The sequence below is a fragment of the Neomonachus schauinslandi genome, chromosome 4 (genome assembly GCF_002201575.2).
Source record: "Neomonachus schauinslandi chromosome 4, ASM220157v2, whole genome shotgun sequence".
Taxonomy (NCBI): Eukaryota; Metazoa; Chordata; class Mammalia; order Carnivora; family Phocidae; genus Neomonachus; species Neomonachus schauinslandi.
In genome coordinates this window covers 7,067,410-7,085,291 of record NC_058406.1, presented here as the reverse complement: position 1 = coordinate 7,085,291, position 17,882 = coordinate 7,067,410, and the positions used below count along the sequence as shown (strand labels likewise).

Genomic DNA, 17,882 nt, shown 5'->3' with positions numbered 1-17,882 from the left:
CCAAATGCGTAAGTGGAAGCAGGATGAAGATCATTTTCAAACATAAGAAGAATTTAGGTTAAATTAAGTATATTAAAGACTAGCAGGCAGACAGAGGAAATGGCTTCTGTGTTTCTAATCCAAACCCTGGAACTAGCCCAGAAGCCAAACCTATCATTTGGCTTCTTACTCATTCCAAACAGGCCCCGTCATTCATTTCTGCTCCCAGAGCAGAGGTGCTTTACAAGAGATGGAAACAGAATTTAGGGGGTCGAAATTATAGCAGCTGTTTGATTAGCTGCTAGATCTTTTATCTAAAGCATTTAACACAGAAGCACATAAATTACTATGCCACAATCTTTAAAAATATTGTGATAATTATATTTCTATATCATTGGTTTCCTTTGTGATCCTATGTTTTATTATTCGCATTTAAAAATATACTTTGAGATGCCGATCCAAGGCTTCATCGGTTTGCCAGGAGAACTCATGAAAAGACAACAGTCTTTTAAGAACTCCGGCTGGGGACACCTGGGTGGCTCAGTCAGTTAAGCGTCTGCCTTCGGCTCAGGACATGATCCCAGGGTCCTGGGATCGAGTCCCACATCGGGCTCCTTGCTCAGCGGGAAGCCAGCTCCTCCTTCTCCCTCTGCAGCTCCCCCTGCTTGTGCTCTCACTCTCTCTCTGACAAATAAATAAATAAAATCTTAAAAAAAAAAAAAAAAGAACTCCAGCTGGATGGGCACCTGGGTGGCTCAGTCATTAAGCGACTGCCTTCGGCTCAGGTCATGATCCCGGAGTCCTGGGATCGAGACCCACATCGGGCTCCCTGCTCAGCAGGGAGTCTGCTTCTCCCTCTGACCCTACCCCCTCTTGGGCTCTCTCTCTCTCTCTAATAAATAAATAAAAATAATAAATTAAAAAAAAAAAAGAACTCCGACTGGAGAGGGTAGAAAAGGCACCCAAGGGAACTTGTTCCACTAGACCTAAGAATTCTGTCAAGATAAAACCAGCTGATAAAGGATTCACTGGGGAACTCTTGTGCAAGAAAGGCCACCTCTTCAGAGAGGTCAGGACAGCCAGGAAGGGTAAGGATTTCCTTGGATATATTCAAGATGTCCGAGGGGTGGACATCAAAGGGAACAGAAGGAAGAGAAGTATAATTTCAAAACAAGACTATAAAATTAAAATCGTTCAAGGGGGTTAAGAATTTCCGAAGGCTGGGCAATCACAAACCAATCTAAAGAGGGGGGAAGAAGTAAGAAAACCAGTTCATCCTCCCAGGAATTTAATAAGCAGAGATTCTTAAAAGGAAATGAAAGAACACCTTCTCCCGTACTAGACAGTAAGCTCTTCCAGGAAAGAAACTGAGCCTCACTCGTATTTGCATTCCCATGACCTAGCACTGGGTCTGGCCTGCTGTAGGCCCTAAATACAAGCAGGCTGAACTGAAACATAAAAGCAACATAATCAATGATGACTGTAAAAAAGTGGCAATCAGCTGCAGGAAAAATACTACCCATACTTATAAAGTTTTCAGACAGGCAAAAGCAATGTCATATTAACAATGCAACAAAAAAAAAAGAAAGAAAGAAAGAAAGAAAAAGAAATATCTGAGCATGATAAATGCAAAATTCAGAACAGCAATGGCCTGCTGGTGTGGGGGAAAGGTGTAGAGAGCCAGAGATTCCATCAGGGGTTCACAGGTGGTGCTATGTCTCATGGATGTTATCTATCACGTAAGTCCAGAATATTCTATAATAACTTTTTGGTAAAATTTTAGAAAAAAATAGGCTTAGGGATTTTTAAAATTCTGTTCAGAATGCCAAGAAAAGCAAAGAGACAGCTAGATCTGGTCATGGTGCAAGAGTAATGTTATAGTAAATGTTCTCTAGAACTCAAGGGGTGCCAGGCTGGCTCAGTCAATGGAGTGTGTAACTCTTGATCTCAGGGTTCTAAGTTTGAGCCCCACATTAGGTGTAGAGATTACTTAAAAATCAAATCAATCAATCAATAGAACTGGAGTCTTATTTTGCAACATTCCCAACACAAAATATTTTTTCACTCATTCAGTCATTTAACCAGTGGCACCGATAGAGTACCTACTGCATGCCAGTATGGTTCTGGGGATGGTTCTGGGGATAAGGGAATGAACAGCATTGACGAGGTCCCTGTTCTAACCTTATGTTCTAAAGGGAGGAGGGGGGGCACCTGGGTGGCTCAGTTGTTGGGCGTCTGCCTTCGGCTCAGGTCATGGTCCCGGGGTCCTGGGATCGAGTCCCACTCGGCAGGAAGCCTGCTTCTCCCTCTCTCACTCCCCCCTGCTTGTGTTCCCTCTCTCACTGTGTCTCTCTCTGTCAAATAAATAAATAAAATCTTAAAAATAAATAAATAAATAAAGGGAGGAGGGGATGGTGATAAAAAAAAAAAAGTCCATAAATGATATTTCCACTGGGAAGCAGGGTCTTTGCAGATGTCATGAAGTTAAGATGAGGTCATGCTGCTTAGAGTGGTCCCTAATCCACTAACTGATGTCCTCGCAAGAAGAGGGAAACTTGAACACAGAGGCAAGGCCACGAAAAGACAGAGGACACTGGAGTGGTGCGGCCACAAGCCAAGAAACGCCAAGGGTGGCCAGCAACCAACAGAAGCTGGAGGAGGCAAGCGGTCTTCACTGGAGCCTTCTAAGGAAGCATAGCCCTGCCTACACCTTGACTTTCGACTTCTACCCTCCAGAATTGTGAGAGAATACAATTCTGTTGTTCCAAGCCATCAGGTCTGCAATACTTTGCTATGGCGGCCCTAGGAAAGCGGGCATTGCAAGAAGCTGGGACCACCGATGGGAGAAGCAACTAGCAGGACTCACTGCAGCTCCCCAACCCTGTAACAGAGAGCATCTCAACTAAGGAGGCTGCCAAGTGACCGCCACGTCTCTCCTGGATGAGGAACTCCTCACCAGGGGTGCCAGTCTATCCAGGATTTGTGTCTGTCAGAAAGCACTTCTTGATTCTGGAACAGAAGTCTCTCCTTCATATTCAGTGGACAATAAATCTACCCACTGGCCCTCCGTCTACCATCAAGGACCACAGAAAACAAGCACTAGCCTTCATCTTCCTCACAGCAACTCTTTGCATTTTTTTAACGGAAAACTAACACATCCTCTTGAGATTTAGGTTATACCTGCCTATGTTGTTTTGGCCATTTTCTCTTGTGAGTCATTAATTCACTAGATGAACAGATTTAACGCTCCCAGCACTGTTAAAGGCACTGGGACGGAGCAGTCGGTAAAATGGATCCAAGTCCCTGCTTTAGTAGGGGAAGCAGAGAACCCAGGATCTACAAGTCATGTGTGTGCTACATCAGCTGATGACAGAGCTCAAAGAAGAAGCAGCCATGTCAGAGAGAGGTAGCACCTTCACAGTGTGGCCAAAGAAGGTGACCCTTGCATAAACATCTGAAGAGTTGAATGAAAAGCCATGTGGATTTTTAGGGCCCGAGCATTCCAGGCAGAGAGAGCAACAGGAAGGCCCCCAACAGTGGTCATGTCTGGAATGTTCCAGAAAGCGTAAGGAAGCCAGTATGGCTGGAGCAGAGGCAGCAAGGAAGAGGAGCGCAGTGGGAAAGGAGGTCAGAGCCAAAACAGGGCCAGGGCATACACAGCCCTGGGTCAAAGTAAGGACTGTGACTTTCATTCTTTTTTTTTTTTTAATTTTATTATGTTATGTTAGTCACCATACAATACATCATTAGTTTTCGATGTGGTGATCCACGATCCATTGTTTTCATATAACACCCAGTGCTCCATGCAGTACGTGCCCTCCTTAATACCCATCACCGGGCTAACCAATCTCCCCTCCCCCCTTTTGTGACTTTCATTCTTGACGAGGCGGGGAGCCAATGGAGGGAGCCAACAGAAGACTGATGTGGCCCACCTTATGAGGTGCTTATTTTCTGTTTCGTTTAAGCTTGTTTATTTAATAAATTTGTGAAAATTTGTTTATCCAACCTGCCAGGCACATAGCTAATAATATCTACCTAACTGTGATTATGAATGATGATGATTATGTGAGAAACATAATCAGGACTTCACAGCATAGAGGTGCACTGGCCAGAACTAACCATCTAGAGCTGCCCAAGTTTTCCAGTAGTTCGTGATGGCAATGTAATGAGCTTGCTGTGAAAAATAACCCTGCTGTTATACAAGGTTGTACTTGTGCTTTAGTGGGACCCAGTCTGGTGCTACCCTAAGAGACAGCAGTTAGGCGGCCACTCCAATAATCCAGGCAAGATATGTTGGTGCCTTGGACCCTGCATTTGGACCACTATTTGTTTTTGTAAATAAAGTTTTATTGAAACACAGCCACACTCATTATATATTGTCTATGACTGCTTTTGTGCTACAGGGGCTGAAACGAATAGTTGTGACAGAGATTATACAGCCTGCAAAACCAAAAATATTACTACCTGGCCCTTTACAGAAAGTTTACTGACCCCTGATCTAGAATATGAGGTAAAAAGAAGAGGTAATGTTTTAGGCTTAAGCAACTAGAAAAAAATGAGTTGCCATTTACTGAGATGGGATTCAAGGAGAAGATAAGATGTGAGGAAACAGCAGGAGCTCAGTTTTGGACGTGTTAACTGTGAGATGCTTCTTAGACATTGCAGGAGTCTGAGGTTCAAGGAACAGTTCTGGGCTGGAGAGATCAACCTAGGGACCAGCAGCTTAGAGATAATAATTAAAGCTGGGAAACCAGATAAAATCAGTAAGGGAATCAACACAGATGGAAAGGACAACAGGTTAAATATTGAGCCCTAGACCCCTGACATTTACAGGTCAGAGAAATGAAAAAGAACCATACAGAGCAGCAAGAAGAGACAGACAGAGACAGGATGAAAGCCAAGAGAGTGTGGAGCTCTGGAAGCCAAAAGAAGAAAGTGTTTCAAGAAGAGGGCCAAAGCCCCATCAACTGAGGCCAAGATGGTGACTCAGAGCAGACCGCAGGAGGCCTCACTCAGCTGGATTCGAATCAGCAGTGGGTGCAAGGACAGACAAAGGAGACAGAGGATAGGCAAGTCACTCCGGAAGTTTTGTTGTGATGCAGAGCCAGCGGGGTGGAAGCTGGCAGGGGAAATGAGATCAAGAGAGTTCCTTTTTATGTATTCCCATGATGGGAGAAGGAACAGCATCTATAATGACTGTTAAAAAAATAAAAGCTTTCCACTTGAGATAGAAAGCCTGACGAAGCAGGAAAGATGGGAAGTGCTCGGGCAAAGGCTCTGAGTAGGACAGAGGAGGTGGGATCTGGGGACAGAATTCAGTCAGGGGTGGACGGTTCACGCTTAAGAAGAACCGGCCACACATACAGGCAGGTAGGAGGATGCGATGATGGGGAGCTTACAGAGATTCCCTTTCGCCTGTGTCTGTTTTCTCCATGAAATAGGAAGGCAGGCCATCAGCCCAGACCTGCACAGAGAACAAGGTGCTGCCCACCGAAGCAGGAGGTTTGAAACGATCTGTGGAGTGGGGGAGTGAATGGGAAATACACTCTAACTACCTGTGAGAGTGTGTGACCACAAATCTGAAATGAGACAGATAGCATGGTTCTGGACTTTTCTCTAGTCTTGTCCCACAGCATGAGACAGGAAGGAACCAGGAAATGGTATCTGAAACCAGGAGCATGGATGGGGTTGCCTGGCTGGCTCAGTCAGTAGGGCATGGAACTCTTGATCTCAGGGTTGTTGAGTTCAAGCCCCACATTGGGTGTACAGTTTATTAAAAATAAAATCTTTAGGTGCACCTGGGTGGCTCAGTCAGTTAAGCATCCAACTCTTAATTTCGGCTCAGGTCACGGTCTCAGGTTCCTGAGATGGAGCCCTGCGTCAGGCTCCGCACTCAGCGAGGAATCCACTTGGGATTCAATCTCTCTCTCCCTCTGCCCCTCCCTCTGCCTATGTGTGCATCTGCTCTCTCTAAAATAAATAAATAAATCTAATAAATAAATAAATAAAATCTTTATGAAACAAACCAGGAGCATGGTTTAACCAAGGAAGTAAGACAAAGTGAGAGGGAGGCGAGAGAGAGGAGTGACAATGAATGACTGTGGAATTTAAATGGGGAAAGGAGGTAAGTGGGGACCCTGGGGGAGGGAGAAGTGAAGAAAGTGGCATAGAGGGGGTGAGCCAAAAAGCTGAAGGTGGTAGTTAGGAAGTCGCTGAGATGTAAAGGTCTAGAGCATGACACGGCCATGAGTAGCTGATGTCGGATGGAAGACAAGGTCACTAAGGGAAAGCGGCTCACAAAAGTGAGAGGGCAGAGTCCTGGAAGGTCATCCATGTTGCTACTGAAATCACCATGAATCATGACACAGGCAGTACCAGGGAGACAGTGGACCGAATGAGGCAGGGAGAACGGGTTCAGGGGATGGCTGCGACAAGGACAGGAGTGGGGAATACAGTCCGACGACACGAAGTTCAAATCTACGTGTTCTTAGGGAGGAGGAAGAGTGGCCTAGAAGAAGAAACGAGAAAGCAACGGAGGAAGAGAGTAGATTCAGCGAGAGCCCCAAGGGGAAGGGCTGTCCATAGAGAAGGATTCTGCCAGGGACTGACCGTGAGCATTTCAGAACTGGGGGTGGGGGTGGGGGGAGAGAGGTGTCTGTAACAAGCCATACACAGATTAGAGACTGAGAGGTTAAGGGATGAGGACCTGGGAGACGCGGTGGTTGACATAATAAGCAGAAAAGGGCACGTGCTGTGATGATTCCTGGTGGTCCCAAAGAGGCAGGGTGCTATGACCAGGTGCAATGACCATGTGCATGCGGAGCTCCGGTCTCCAGTCTGCCCACCGCTACTGCAGTGAGATCTCAGGCCCCTCCCCTTCCCACTAGCTCTCCCCCAACAATCTCCAGCATTCCAGGTGGGACCTGGTCCTGGTGAGACAAACGGCACTGTTGGTAGCACTGTCTCTAAGGAAAGGGCAAAAACCCAACTAGGATCCCGAGCCCTTCCCCTGCCAGAAGACCATCACGGCTTCTCACAGGTGTACAGGGGAGACCCTTCAGGCAAAGGCACTGTTTATTACTAACTGATGATGTGGCCTAAGCATCTCTCACTTCTATAATCAACAGAAGGATGTATAAGCATTTATATTTACATGGGGAAGAGTCTACCACAATGCCTAACAAGAGCTACGGTAACAGAAACTCTGCAAATACTCTTAATTGACGAGTTACCTAGTTCAGAAAGACAGATTATGTGGAAGGCAACTAAGGGAGTGCTTTACATGACTGCAGAACTAACAATCATATTAAATTAGTCAATGACATGATGATGAAGAATGCAGATTTGAATGCACCTGCTTTTTCAAAATTAGAATCCTAATTATAATACTTATTGTAATGGTAATAATTCTTATGTTCAGTAGAAAAGTTCACTTGATAAAAGACAGATATTTTCAAATATACAGTATGCGTCAGTGTCACTGTTTCCCAACAAAGACAATCATGGATATTAACTGTGAGTCCATTAATTATAAAGAAAGAAATTTTCACAACAGTTAAATTGTCAATGAGATAGCTATAAAACATCCCATCAGATAAACTTTTATACCCTGAAAATTCAGAGAAAGAGTTACAAGACAATGTAAAATGAAGACAAGGAAATCCATAATTAGAGGCTTGTTATTTTGACCATTATTTCAATCTTGCATTTTCAGATGATTTTATCATAAAAGAAAAGCACCAAACTCATAAAATCAGCTGAGTCAAATTAAGTCTTAATCGCCTTGCCATCAGAGATTAAGACCTGACTCTGTTTGAAACAAAGGATGAAAGTTATGGAAAGGAAAACAATTAGTTTTAACAGATCACCATAAAAATGAATAGAGATTAACAAAACACAATATAATGATCTTAATCTTTTAAACTACTGCTTGCAGAATTTTTTTTTTTTTTTTTTTGCTTGCAGGATTTTAAAAAGCTGCTGTCCAATTCATTTTACCCTGCTGTGAAAATGTCACAACCATAAGCTTCCTAGAAAGCCATGACTGAAATTATAAACGTGTCCCAGGTATGAAAGTGAGGCTTACCTGATGCACCTATTGGGGAGGTAGCTGGGGTCATGTTGTGGACATTGAGACCAAGGCTCTGGGAGGGGCCTGGGGCTGATGCTGCTATAGGAGGCCCCAGAGGGTTCTCCCTCTGGGGCGAGGTGAGCGGGGTGGTCGGCTGGGAGGTCTGTCCACCAGCAAGTCGTGCAAGGCGCCTCCGTCGGATCTACAAGAAGGGAGAAAAGACATTCTATAACTCAACCGTAGAAACACAATTCTGCCTAAGAACAACATTAACGTTGTCAGTAAGCATCGAAAACCACACCAGAGCTTAACAACTAAATATGCTTTGAGAAAAAAGGACTCATTCAAGACAAGTTAATAACTTGGCATACCAGTACTTTCACAAACTACCACCTCACTTTTTAAAAACTGCATCTTGGGGCGCCTGGGTGGCTCAGATGGTTAAGCGTCTGCCTTCAGTTCAGGTCATGATCCCAGGGTCCTGGGATTGAGCCCCACATCCGGCTCCCTGCTCAGCAGGGAGCCTGCTTCTCCCTCTCCTTCTGCCTCTCCCCCTGCTCATGCTCTCTCTCTCTCTGTATCTGTGTGTCTCGAATGAATAAATAAAAAATTTTAAGAAAAAAAATAAAAACTACATCTTATTGCCTTACAATCCCTGTTTATCACACTTCCTTAACCGATAGTGTGAATCTGCCATACTACACTTTTAAACACACTGAAGCTTGTTATTTTATTTTTTTATTTTTTAAAGATTTTATTTATTTATTTGGCAAAGAGAATACAATGAGAGAAGGAACACAACAAATGGGGAGAGGGAGAGGGAGAAGCAGGCTTCCCGCCGAGCAGGGAGCCCGATGCGGGGCTCAATCCCAGGACCCTGGGATCATGATCTGAGCTGAAGGCAGACGCTTAACGACTGAGCCACCCAGGCACCCCGAAGCTTGTTATTTTAATAAAACCACGTAACTTGGTTATTTTAAATAGGTGAGATAGGTGAGTTGTTTTTTGTGTGTGTGGGTTTTTTTTTTTTTTTTTTTAAGAGAAGGGGATGGGGGAAAGGGCAGAGGGAGAGGGAGAGAGAGAATTCCAAGCAGTCTCCACACCAACGCAGAGCTCGATCTCATGACCCTTAAGATCATGACCGGAGCAGAAATCAAGAGTCAGATACTCAACCAACTAAGCCACCCAGGCTCCCCTAAATAGGTGAGATTTTATTTTTTCACTTATTTTTTTTATTAACATATATTATTTGTTTCAGGGGTACAGGTCTGTGATTCATCAGTCTTACATAATTCACAGCGCTCACCATAGTATCTACCCTCCCCGATGTCCATCACCCAGCCACCCCATCCCTCCCACCCCCCTCCACTCCAGCAATCCTCAGTTTGTTTCCTGAGATTAAGAGTTTCTTGTGGTTTGTCTCCCTCTCTGGTTTTGTCTTGTTTCATTTTTTCCCTCCCTTCCCCTATGATTCTCTGTCTTGTTTCTCAAATAAATACCCAATTTAATTTACTAAAGCAAAAGTTTCAAAAGTAACAAACATTACACTAAGAGCCAAATTTTGCCATCACTTTCAGGTGCAAAGCAATTCAATTTGTCTTACTTAATTGCAATAAAAATATAATCTGCCACTTCTTCCTTATAATAATACCCCAGAGTTATCCAGTGATTACAAATATCTACCACAAAATCCCAGTGGATCCCAGAAATGTTTCCCTCACATTTTGACAATCATTAATTTATAACCAGGCAATAAACTCTCACTGACCACCTGCTGTCCCAGGCAGTGAGGACATCTAACTACTGTGACAGGCTTCTGGCTCTACATAGGCATCAAAGAAGCAAACCAACTAGGCTGCTCCACTCATTCCTTTACAAATAAGGAAGATGAAAAAGTTAACCTACGACAAATGCTAACTGGGATGGACCTCATCTGAACTAAGAATCTGTCATTCTAACACTGCAGAAAATCTGCTCCTTCTATTGTTCACACAACCAAGGACCAAAGATTCTTGACCCCAAAGTTGAGAAACCCACTCCTATGCCCCTGCTGCAAATACATCTATCAACAAACTTACACAAAATCCTCAAGTTGTCTGGTTGTTCATCTATCTACTTCACTAGATTAAATCCCTTGAAGGAAAGATCAGGTCTTAATTATTAAAAATAAACACTGAGGAGCGCCCGGCTGGCTCAGTTGGTTGGACATGGAACTCTTGACCTCAGAGTTGTGAGTTCAAGCCCCATGTTGGGGGCAGAGATTACAAATTAAAAAAATAATAATAAAATTAAAATAAACACTGATGTGGCACTTTGTCTTCTAGCAATGTTCTCAACACTTTATAAATCCATACTCATTTAACCCCTATAATGAGCCTCTGTGGGTACTTATGCCCATTTTATATATGAGCAAACTGAGGCACAGAGGTTACATCCTTGCCTAATTATAAGTGGCAGAGCTGGAATGTAAGCTCATGTAATCTGGCTCCAGAGCATATGCCCTCACCACTAATCCAATGGTCTGGGGATCTCTGGGGATCTCCAAGACCCTTGCAGAGGGTATGCTGAGGGCAAAGCTATTTTTACAGTATCACTAAGACATTTGCCTCTTTCGCTCTCATTCTCAAGTGTCCAGTGGAGTTTTCCAGAGACTATGTGACATGTCATGTTGCAACAACTTAAATACGGAATTTAATATGAGAATTCGGCTGTATTCTAGCAAATCGGACATTTAAAAGGCTTGCGGAAGTGAAGATAATGTCAACTTTTGTCACTAAACATGTTGTTTTGGAAAAGGTAGTTTCTGTCATTAAAGATATATTATTTATATTAACATACAATGTTTTTATTATTTTGTTTAGGTTTCTCACTTTTTATTTCTATTATGGTAAATATCAATGAATAGAACCCACCTAAACAAAAGCTCTTTGAGATCTTCATGGTTTCGTAAGAGCATAAAGGAGTCCTGAGACCAAACCTCTGAGAGCCAGACCGCCTTCTCCTATTCATCCTTATCTCCCTACTGTCAAGCAACACACCTGCTCTGTAACAGGTGCTCAGCGCTCCCTGACCTGAGCTGAACAGCGAACGGTGAAGGTCATCACAAATCATCGAAGGGAGAAGTGGGATTGAGACAAAAAACCTCACTGAAAGAAATGACTGAAGTGTTTCATGAACACTTACCTGGGTTGGAGGGTGGGGAACATGGACCAGAAATTCCCGATCCAATTACTCAAGCCAGAGACCCAGGATTTTTGTTCACTGTTTCCTCGCCTCCCCTCATCTCCTCAAACACCCAGTTTATCACCAAGCTCTGCTCCTTCGACCTGGGTCCACCCTCTCCCCTCAGCTCCTCTGCCACCACCCTATCCAGGCCACCACCCTTTCTCACCAGGCCCTCTGCGAAAGGTCCCAAGGAATCTATCTGTGTCCACTCTGGCCTGGTAAAAGCAAAGTCTCCACATTCCTTTCTTTAAACACTTCCAAAGTCTTAGATTTCTGAAATGCAAATCAAACCACAATGAGATAACACCTCATACCTATTAGGGTGGCTGCCATCGAAAAACCATAAAATAACAAGTGTTCGTGAGGATGTGGAGACACTGGAGCCCTTGTGCACCGGTGGTGGGAATGTCAAGTGGTGCAGCCACCATTTTAAACAGCTGGGTGGTTCCTCAAAAAATTAAAAATAGAATTACCATAGGATCCAGTAATTCCACTCCTAGGAAGTACCCAAGAGAAATGAAAGCAGGGACTTAAACAGCGAGCTGTTCACCCATGTTCACAGCAGCATTATTAGCAAGAGCAACCCAAGTGCCCATCAATGGATAAATGGATAAACAAAATGTGGCACATACACACAATGGAACAGTATTCGGCCTTAAAAAGGAAGGATGTTCTGACACGTGCTGCAACACACATGAATCTTGAGGACACGAGGCTAAGTGAAATCAGCCAGTCAGAGGAAGAAAAGTACTGTATGATTCCATTTCTGTAAGGTACCCAGAGTAGTCAAATTCATAGAGACAGAAAGTAGAAGAGCTATTGCCAAGGGCTGGGGCAGTTTTCAAAATCTAAGTATAAAATAAAATCCTAAGTGATAAGAAAGCATGTTATCCTACTTGCCCCTACAATCTATTCTCCACACAGCAATCACAGTAATTCTTTAAAAACACAAACCACCCTCCCCTGCTCAAACCATTCAATGGCTTCCCACTGCACTGGCACTAAAAACCAAGTCCTCCCCGTGTCCTACGGAGCCACCGGCTGTCTCTCCAGGCTCCTGGTATGCCACGCTAGGCGGCAGCCACACTGGCCCTCTGACACCTCCTAGAGCATCTTAAGCTCTAGCTTACCTTCAGCCACTTGCAATTCCTCAAGCCTAGAAGCAATTTTTCTAATTTTTGGCATGGCTGGTTCTTTCTCTTCTTTCCATTCTCAGCTTAAATATCACCTCCTTCTAGAGGACTTCCCTGATCACTTTATCTAGCACACACTCATTGATACTGTAGCCCTCCGATCACAGCTTCAAGCACTCTGCGTGGTCTGTAATTACATTACCTATTTCTTTTGTTTTTTTAAGATTTATTTACTTATTTTAGAGAGAGAGACAGCGAGCGTGCACGCCCATGCACCCATGAGCAGGGGGAGTGGCAGAGGGAGAGGGACAAGCAGACTCTATGCTGAGGGCAGAGCCCCATGTGGGGCTCGATCCCACGAACCCGAGATCATGACCTGAGCTGAAACCAAGAGTCCGATGCTTAACCAACTGAGCCACCCAGGCACCCCTGTCATTACATTATCCATTTCTTATTGTCTTGCTTACCATCTGTTTCCCTAGTAGAACGGAAGCTCGAAGAGAAAACCACGGCTATGTTGCTTTCATTGGTGTTATCTCCAGCACTGAGTGCTGTGCCAGGCACATAACAGCTCTGTACATACTGAACAACGGGAAAAAGTAATACAGGGAAGCAAGACAGGCGAAGCAGTAAAGCCACACAGAAGAGTGCTTAACTGAAAATTCAAAGCCCAGACAGAGTTTCAGACTTCTGCCATTAACGCCTCTTCAGATAGCCACTCATTCAGCAAATACTCATCAAGTACGGGAGAGTAAACTGAACAGTTCCTGCTCTCATGCTGCTCAGATTCCAGCGGAGGCCAAAAACACAATAGCCAAATTAACAAAGAGAATGCCAGGTGGTTATGAGCACCATTAGAATGAAATAAAGTAGGAGAGGGAGGGACAGCAGGGCATGCTGGGGGGAGGGTGCTGCGATTTTTATGTAAGGTGGATGGAAAGGCCTCTCTGGTAAGGCGTCCGCAAACATGAAGAGAGGAAGGAAACCAGGTAGGTATCTGGGAAGTATGGTGAGAGTGTGCTTGACTCATGTTCAAGGTCAGTAAGCCTTGTGTGGCTGGAGCAAAATGAGCAAGATAGAAATAGCTGATGATGAGGGGCGCCTGGGCAGCTCAGTCGTCAGGCGTCTGCCTTCGGCTCAAGTCATGACCCCGGGGTCTTGGGATTGAGCCCCGCATTGGGCGTCCTGCTCGGCAGGAAGCCTGCTTCTCCCTCTCCCACTCCCCCTGCTTGTGTTCCCTCTCTTGCTGTCTCTCTCTGTCAAATAGATAAATAAAATCTTAAAAAAAAAGAAAGAAAGAAAGAAACAGCTGATGATGAGATCGGAGGCATGAAGAGGCCTTGTAGGCCACGGTGAAAACACTGGGAAGCTGCCAGGGGGTTTTGACCAGAAAAGTGACATAATTCAACCTACATTTTTAAATTATTGTTTTGGCTGCTATGGAAAATAAAGTGTAGGGGAGAAAGGAAATAGGCAGAGAGGCTACGTAGGAGGATGCCGACGACCTAAACTCAAGTGGGTGGCTGTGAAAATCGTGGTGAGTGGTCAACTGGGATATACTTTGAAGGCAGAGCATCAGCTCACAGGATTTGCTGATGGACTGGATTTAAGTAGAACAGAACCGGGGCGCCTGGGTGGCTCAGTTGGTTAAGCCACTGCCTTCGGCTCAGGTCATGGTCCTGGAGTCCCGGGATCGAGTCCCGCATCGGGCTCCCTGCTCGGCGGGGAGCCTGCTTCGCCCTCTGACGCTCCCCCCTCTCATGCTCTCTCTCTCTATCTCATTCTGTCTCTCAAAATAAATAAATAAAATCTTTAAAAAAAAAAAATGTTGAAGTAGAACAGAACCAAAGGAGGTAATAAGGCTGACACCAATGTCCTGGGCCCAAGCAACTTATCAAATCAGTTTACTGAGACAAAGACAACGGTAAAAACATGGGAGGGAAGGAGGAGATAAAAGTTATTCTAGAAACATGATTATTAAACATGCAGATGGAGTTGTCTTTGTGTGAATTCTTTTTTTAATTGAGTATAAGATAGTAATTAAAGGGGCGCCTGGGTGGCTCAGTCGGTTCAGCGTCTACCTTCGGCTCAGGTCATGATCACAGGGTCCTGGGATCAAGTCCTGGGTCGGGTTCCCCGCTCAGCGGGGAGTCTGCTTCTCCCTCTCCCTCTGCCCCTCCCCTGCTTGTGCTCTCTCTCTCGCTCTCAAATAAAGAAATACAATCTTTTGGGGCGCCTGGGTGGCTCAGTTGGTTAAGCAACTGCCTTCAGCTCAGGTCATGATCCTGGAGTCCCGGGATCGAGTCCCGCATCGGGCTCCCTGCTCGGCAGGGAGTCTGCTCCTCCCTCTCATGCTCTCTGTCTCTCATTCTCTGTCTCAAATAAATAAATAAAATCTTTAAAAAAAAAAAAAAGAAATACAATCTTTTGGGGTGCTTGGGTGGCTCAGTCATTAGGCATCTGCCTTCGGCTCAGGTCATGATCCCAGGGTCCTAGGATCGAGCCCTGCATCAGGCTCCCTGCTCCTCAGGAAGCCTGCTTCTCCCTCTCCCACTCCCCCTGCTTGTGTTCCCTCTCTCGCTGTGTCCTGTCAGATAAATAAATCTTTTTAAAAAAAGAAAAAAGAAATACAATCTTTTAAAAATAAATAAATAAATAGTCATTAAATAAATAGCAATTAAAATGAAAACATGATCTGATGTGCAGGAGAGGGCAGGTTAGGATGACCCTTGGACAGCTGTTAGCTTCCAGACAGCACGAAGAGCCGTGAGCCAGGATGAGGTCACCTAGGCACTGTGTGCAGTGATTCAGGAGTCTGAGGATGAAGCCCTGCAATACACCAACAACTGGAGTGGGGGAGGGGAAGGGAGGTGACACCAATAGAGGAGACTGAGAATGGTGTCGGGAGGCCTCTGGGTTCACCAGAACTGACCCTGGCTTCCTAGGAACCAGTCAGAGACTTTCTTTTTTTTTTTTTTTTTTTAAGATTTTTTTTTTATTTATTTGCGAGAGAGAGAATGAGAGACAGAGAGCATGAGAGGGAGGAGGGTCAGAGGGAGAAGCAGACTCCTTGCTGAGCAGGGAGCCTGACGTGGGACTCCGGGATCATGACCTGAGCCGAAGGCAGTCGCTTAACCAACTGAGCCACCCAGGCGCCCCAGTCAGAGACTTTCAACAGCGATTAACATCACTCTGTGGACAGGCTGAGCAATGTGAAGACTGAAGAGTTGCCGGTTGGAATTGGCAATGAGGTGGGAACTGAGGGCCTCATCAAGACCTATTTTGATGGAATGTAGGGGCTGAAAGCTTGACCGGAGCAAGTCCAGCAAAGAATGGGAGACTGGAAGTACCGATTCCTGAGATCTTTTTACTGTAAAAAAAAAGAAAAAAACAAAAGAGCATAAGTGGGGAGAGGGGAGGGGAGTGAGTCCACCCTGCCAAGGAAGAGAAGGAAAGATGGAAGCGTCTGAAGACAGATGGGCTACAGACCCCAGTGGTGTTACATGCACGACGCAACAGGAAATGTGGTTGCAGCAGAGTGACGTGAACCCAGGATCCGTCAGGAAACCTGCATTCTGGTGCCACCACAGATTGGCCGCACTTGCTGTCATCTTGGATAACACACTTAACTCTTTCCCAGCTAGGAAACACGGATAATAAACTCAGCCCTAAATAGCTTTCCCAGGTAGCTGTTATGGGGTGGTATATGTAAAAGTGCTCTAAAAACTACGGTGAGGATAAATGAATGGTGGTACATTCCTACTCTGGAATCCAGGGAGCAATCAAATGAATGAGCCGGTGTTCTACACAACAGCCTGGATGACTCTAACAAACAATATTAAGCAGAAGCAGCTACATATAAAAAAGCACAGACTGCATGATTCCATTTAGATCAAGTTCACAAACAAGAAAAAAGCCGCGTGAGCAAGCTTCTAGGGTGCCGGTGATGGTCTTGTTTTTTAAATGACACTAGTTTTCACAGGTGTGTCCACTGTATGAAAATTCGCTGGGCTGCACACTTTCAATGTGGGTAGCGGGTTTGTGGGTATTCATCTTGTTCTTCATAACTTAAATGTCAAATGTAGTCTTTTTTATGTTTCCAACATGATACAATTTTATTTTTTTATTTTTTTTTTTTTTAAAGATTTTATTTATTTATTTGAGACAGAGAGAATGAGAGACAGAGAGCATGAGAGGGAGGAGGGTCAGAGGGAGAAGCAGGCTCCCTGCTGAGCAGGGAGCCCGATGCGGGACTCGATCCAGGGACTCCAGGATCATGACCTGAGCCGAAGGCAGTTGCTCAACCAACTGAGCCACCCAGGCGCCCCAATTTTATTTTTTTTAAAGATTTTGTTTATTGGGGCGCCTCGGTGGCTCAATCGGTGAAGCGTCTGCCTTCGGCTCAGGTCATGATCTTGGGGTCCTGGGATCGAGCCCTGCATCGGGCTCTCTGCTCAGCAGGGAGTCTGCTTCTCCCTCTGTGCTCTCCCTCTCTCTCAAATAAATAAAATCTTTAAAAATAGGGGCACCCGGGTGGCTCAGGTTATGATCCCAGGGTCCTGGGATCGAGCCCCACATCGGGCTCCCTGCTCCGCGGGAGGCCTGCTTCTCCCTCTCCCACTCCCCCTGCTTATGTTCCCTCTCTCGCTGTCTCTCTGTCAAATAAATAAATAAAATCTTAAAAAAAAAAAAAAAGGTAAGTCACTTAACCCTCCCTGTGCTTCAGTTTCCACATCTGTACGGTGGGGGTAAAAACTGTAGCCTCCAAGAGTTGTGAGAAAACCACCATCTGTGCCCTGTTTTCTACTTCATTTTTCTCCATGGCTCGTGTCTGACCGCCTATATACGTGATGTTGTTTATGTACTGCTTATTCACCATTCCCTGACTCTAGCTTTCTTAATGCAAGGACTTCTCTGTTTTCTGATGTCTCACCGGTGCCGAGAGGAGTACCTGGCACGCGGAAGGTGCTCTCTAAATAGTTGCTGAGTTAATGAAAGAATAAATGAAAAGTACTAGAAAATGTCTTTTTTTTAAAAGATTTTATTTATTTATTTATTTGACAGAGACACAGTGGAAGAGGGAATACAAGCAGGGGGAGTGGGAGAGGGAGAAGCAGGCTTCCCGCCGAGCAGGGAGCCCGATGCGGGGCTCGATCCCAGGACCCTGGGATCATGACCCGAGCCGAAGGCAGACGCTTAACGACTGAGCCACCCAGGTGCCCCGAAAAGTACTAGAAAATGTCTTGCACATAAAATTTAGTGTTTAGGAATTTATATTATCATTATTTTGAAAAAGCACACATGTTGTTTTTAAAAAATATATAAAGCCACTTTTTTTTTTTTAAGATTGTTATTTATTTATTTGACAGAGAGAGACACAGCGAGAGAAGGAACACAAACAGAGGGAGTGGGAGAGGGAGAAGCAGGCTTCCCGCGGAGCAGGGAGCCCGATGCGGGACTCGATCCCAGGACCC

The 17,882-nt window shown here is 44.9% G+C and overlaps 1 protein-coding gene across 1 annotated transcript in view; it reads right to left on the bottom strand.

The window, feature by feature from the left end:
* UBE4B (ubiquitination factor E4B) overlaps nt 1-17,882 on the bottom strand; it is a 124,417-nt gene that overhangs the window by 74,517 nt on the left and 32,018 nt on the right. The window contains exon 2 of the mRNA XM_044914381.1: nt 8,066-8,252. Within this exon, the coding sequence (XP_044770316.1) occupies nt 8,066-8,252 (187 nt within the window). The remainder of the gene's footprint in view (nt 1-8,065; nt 8,253-17,882) is intronic.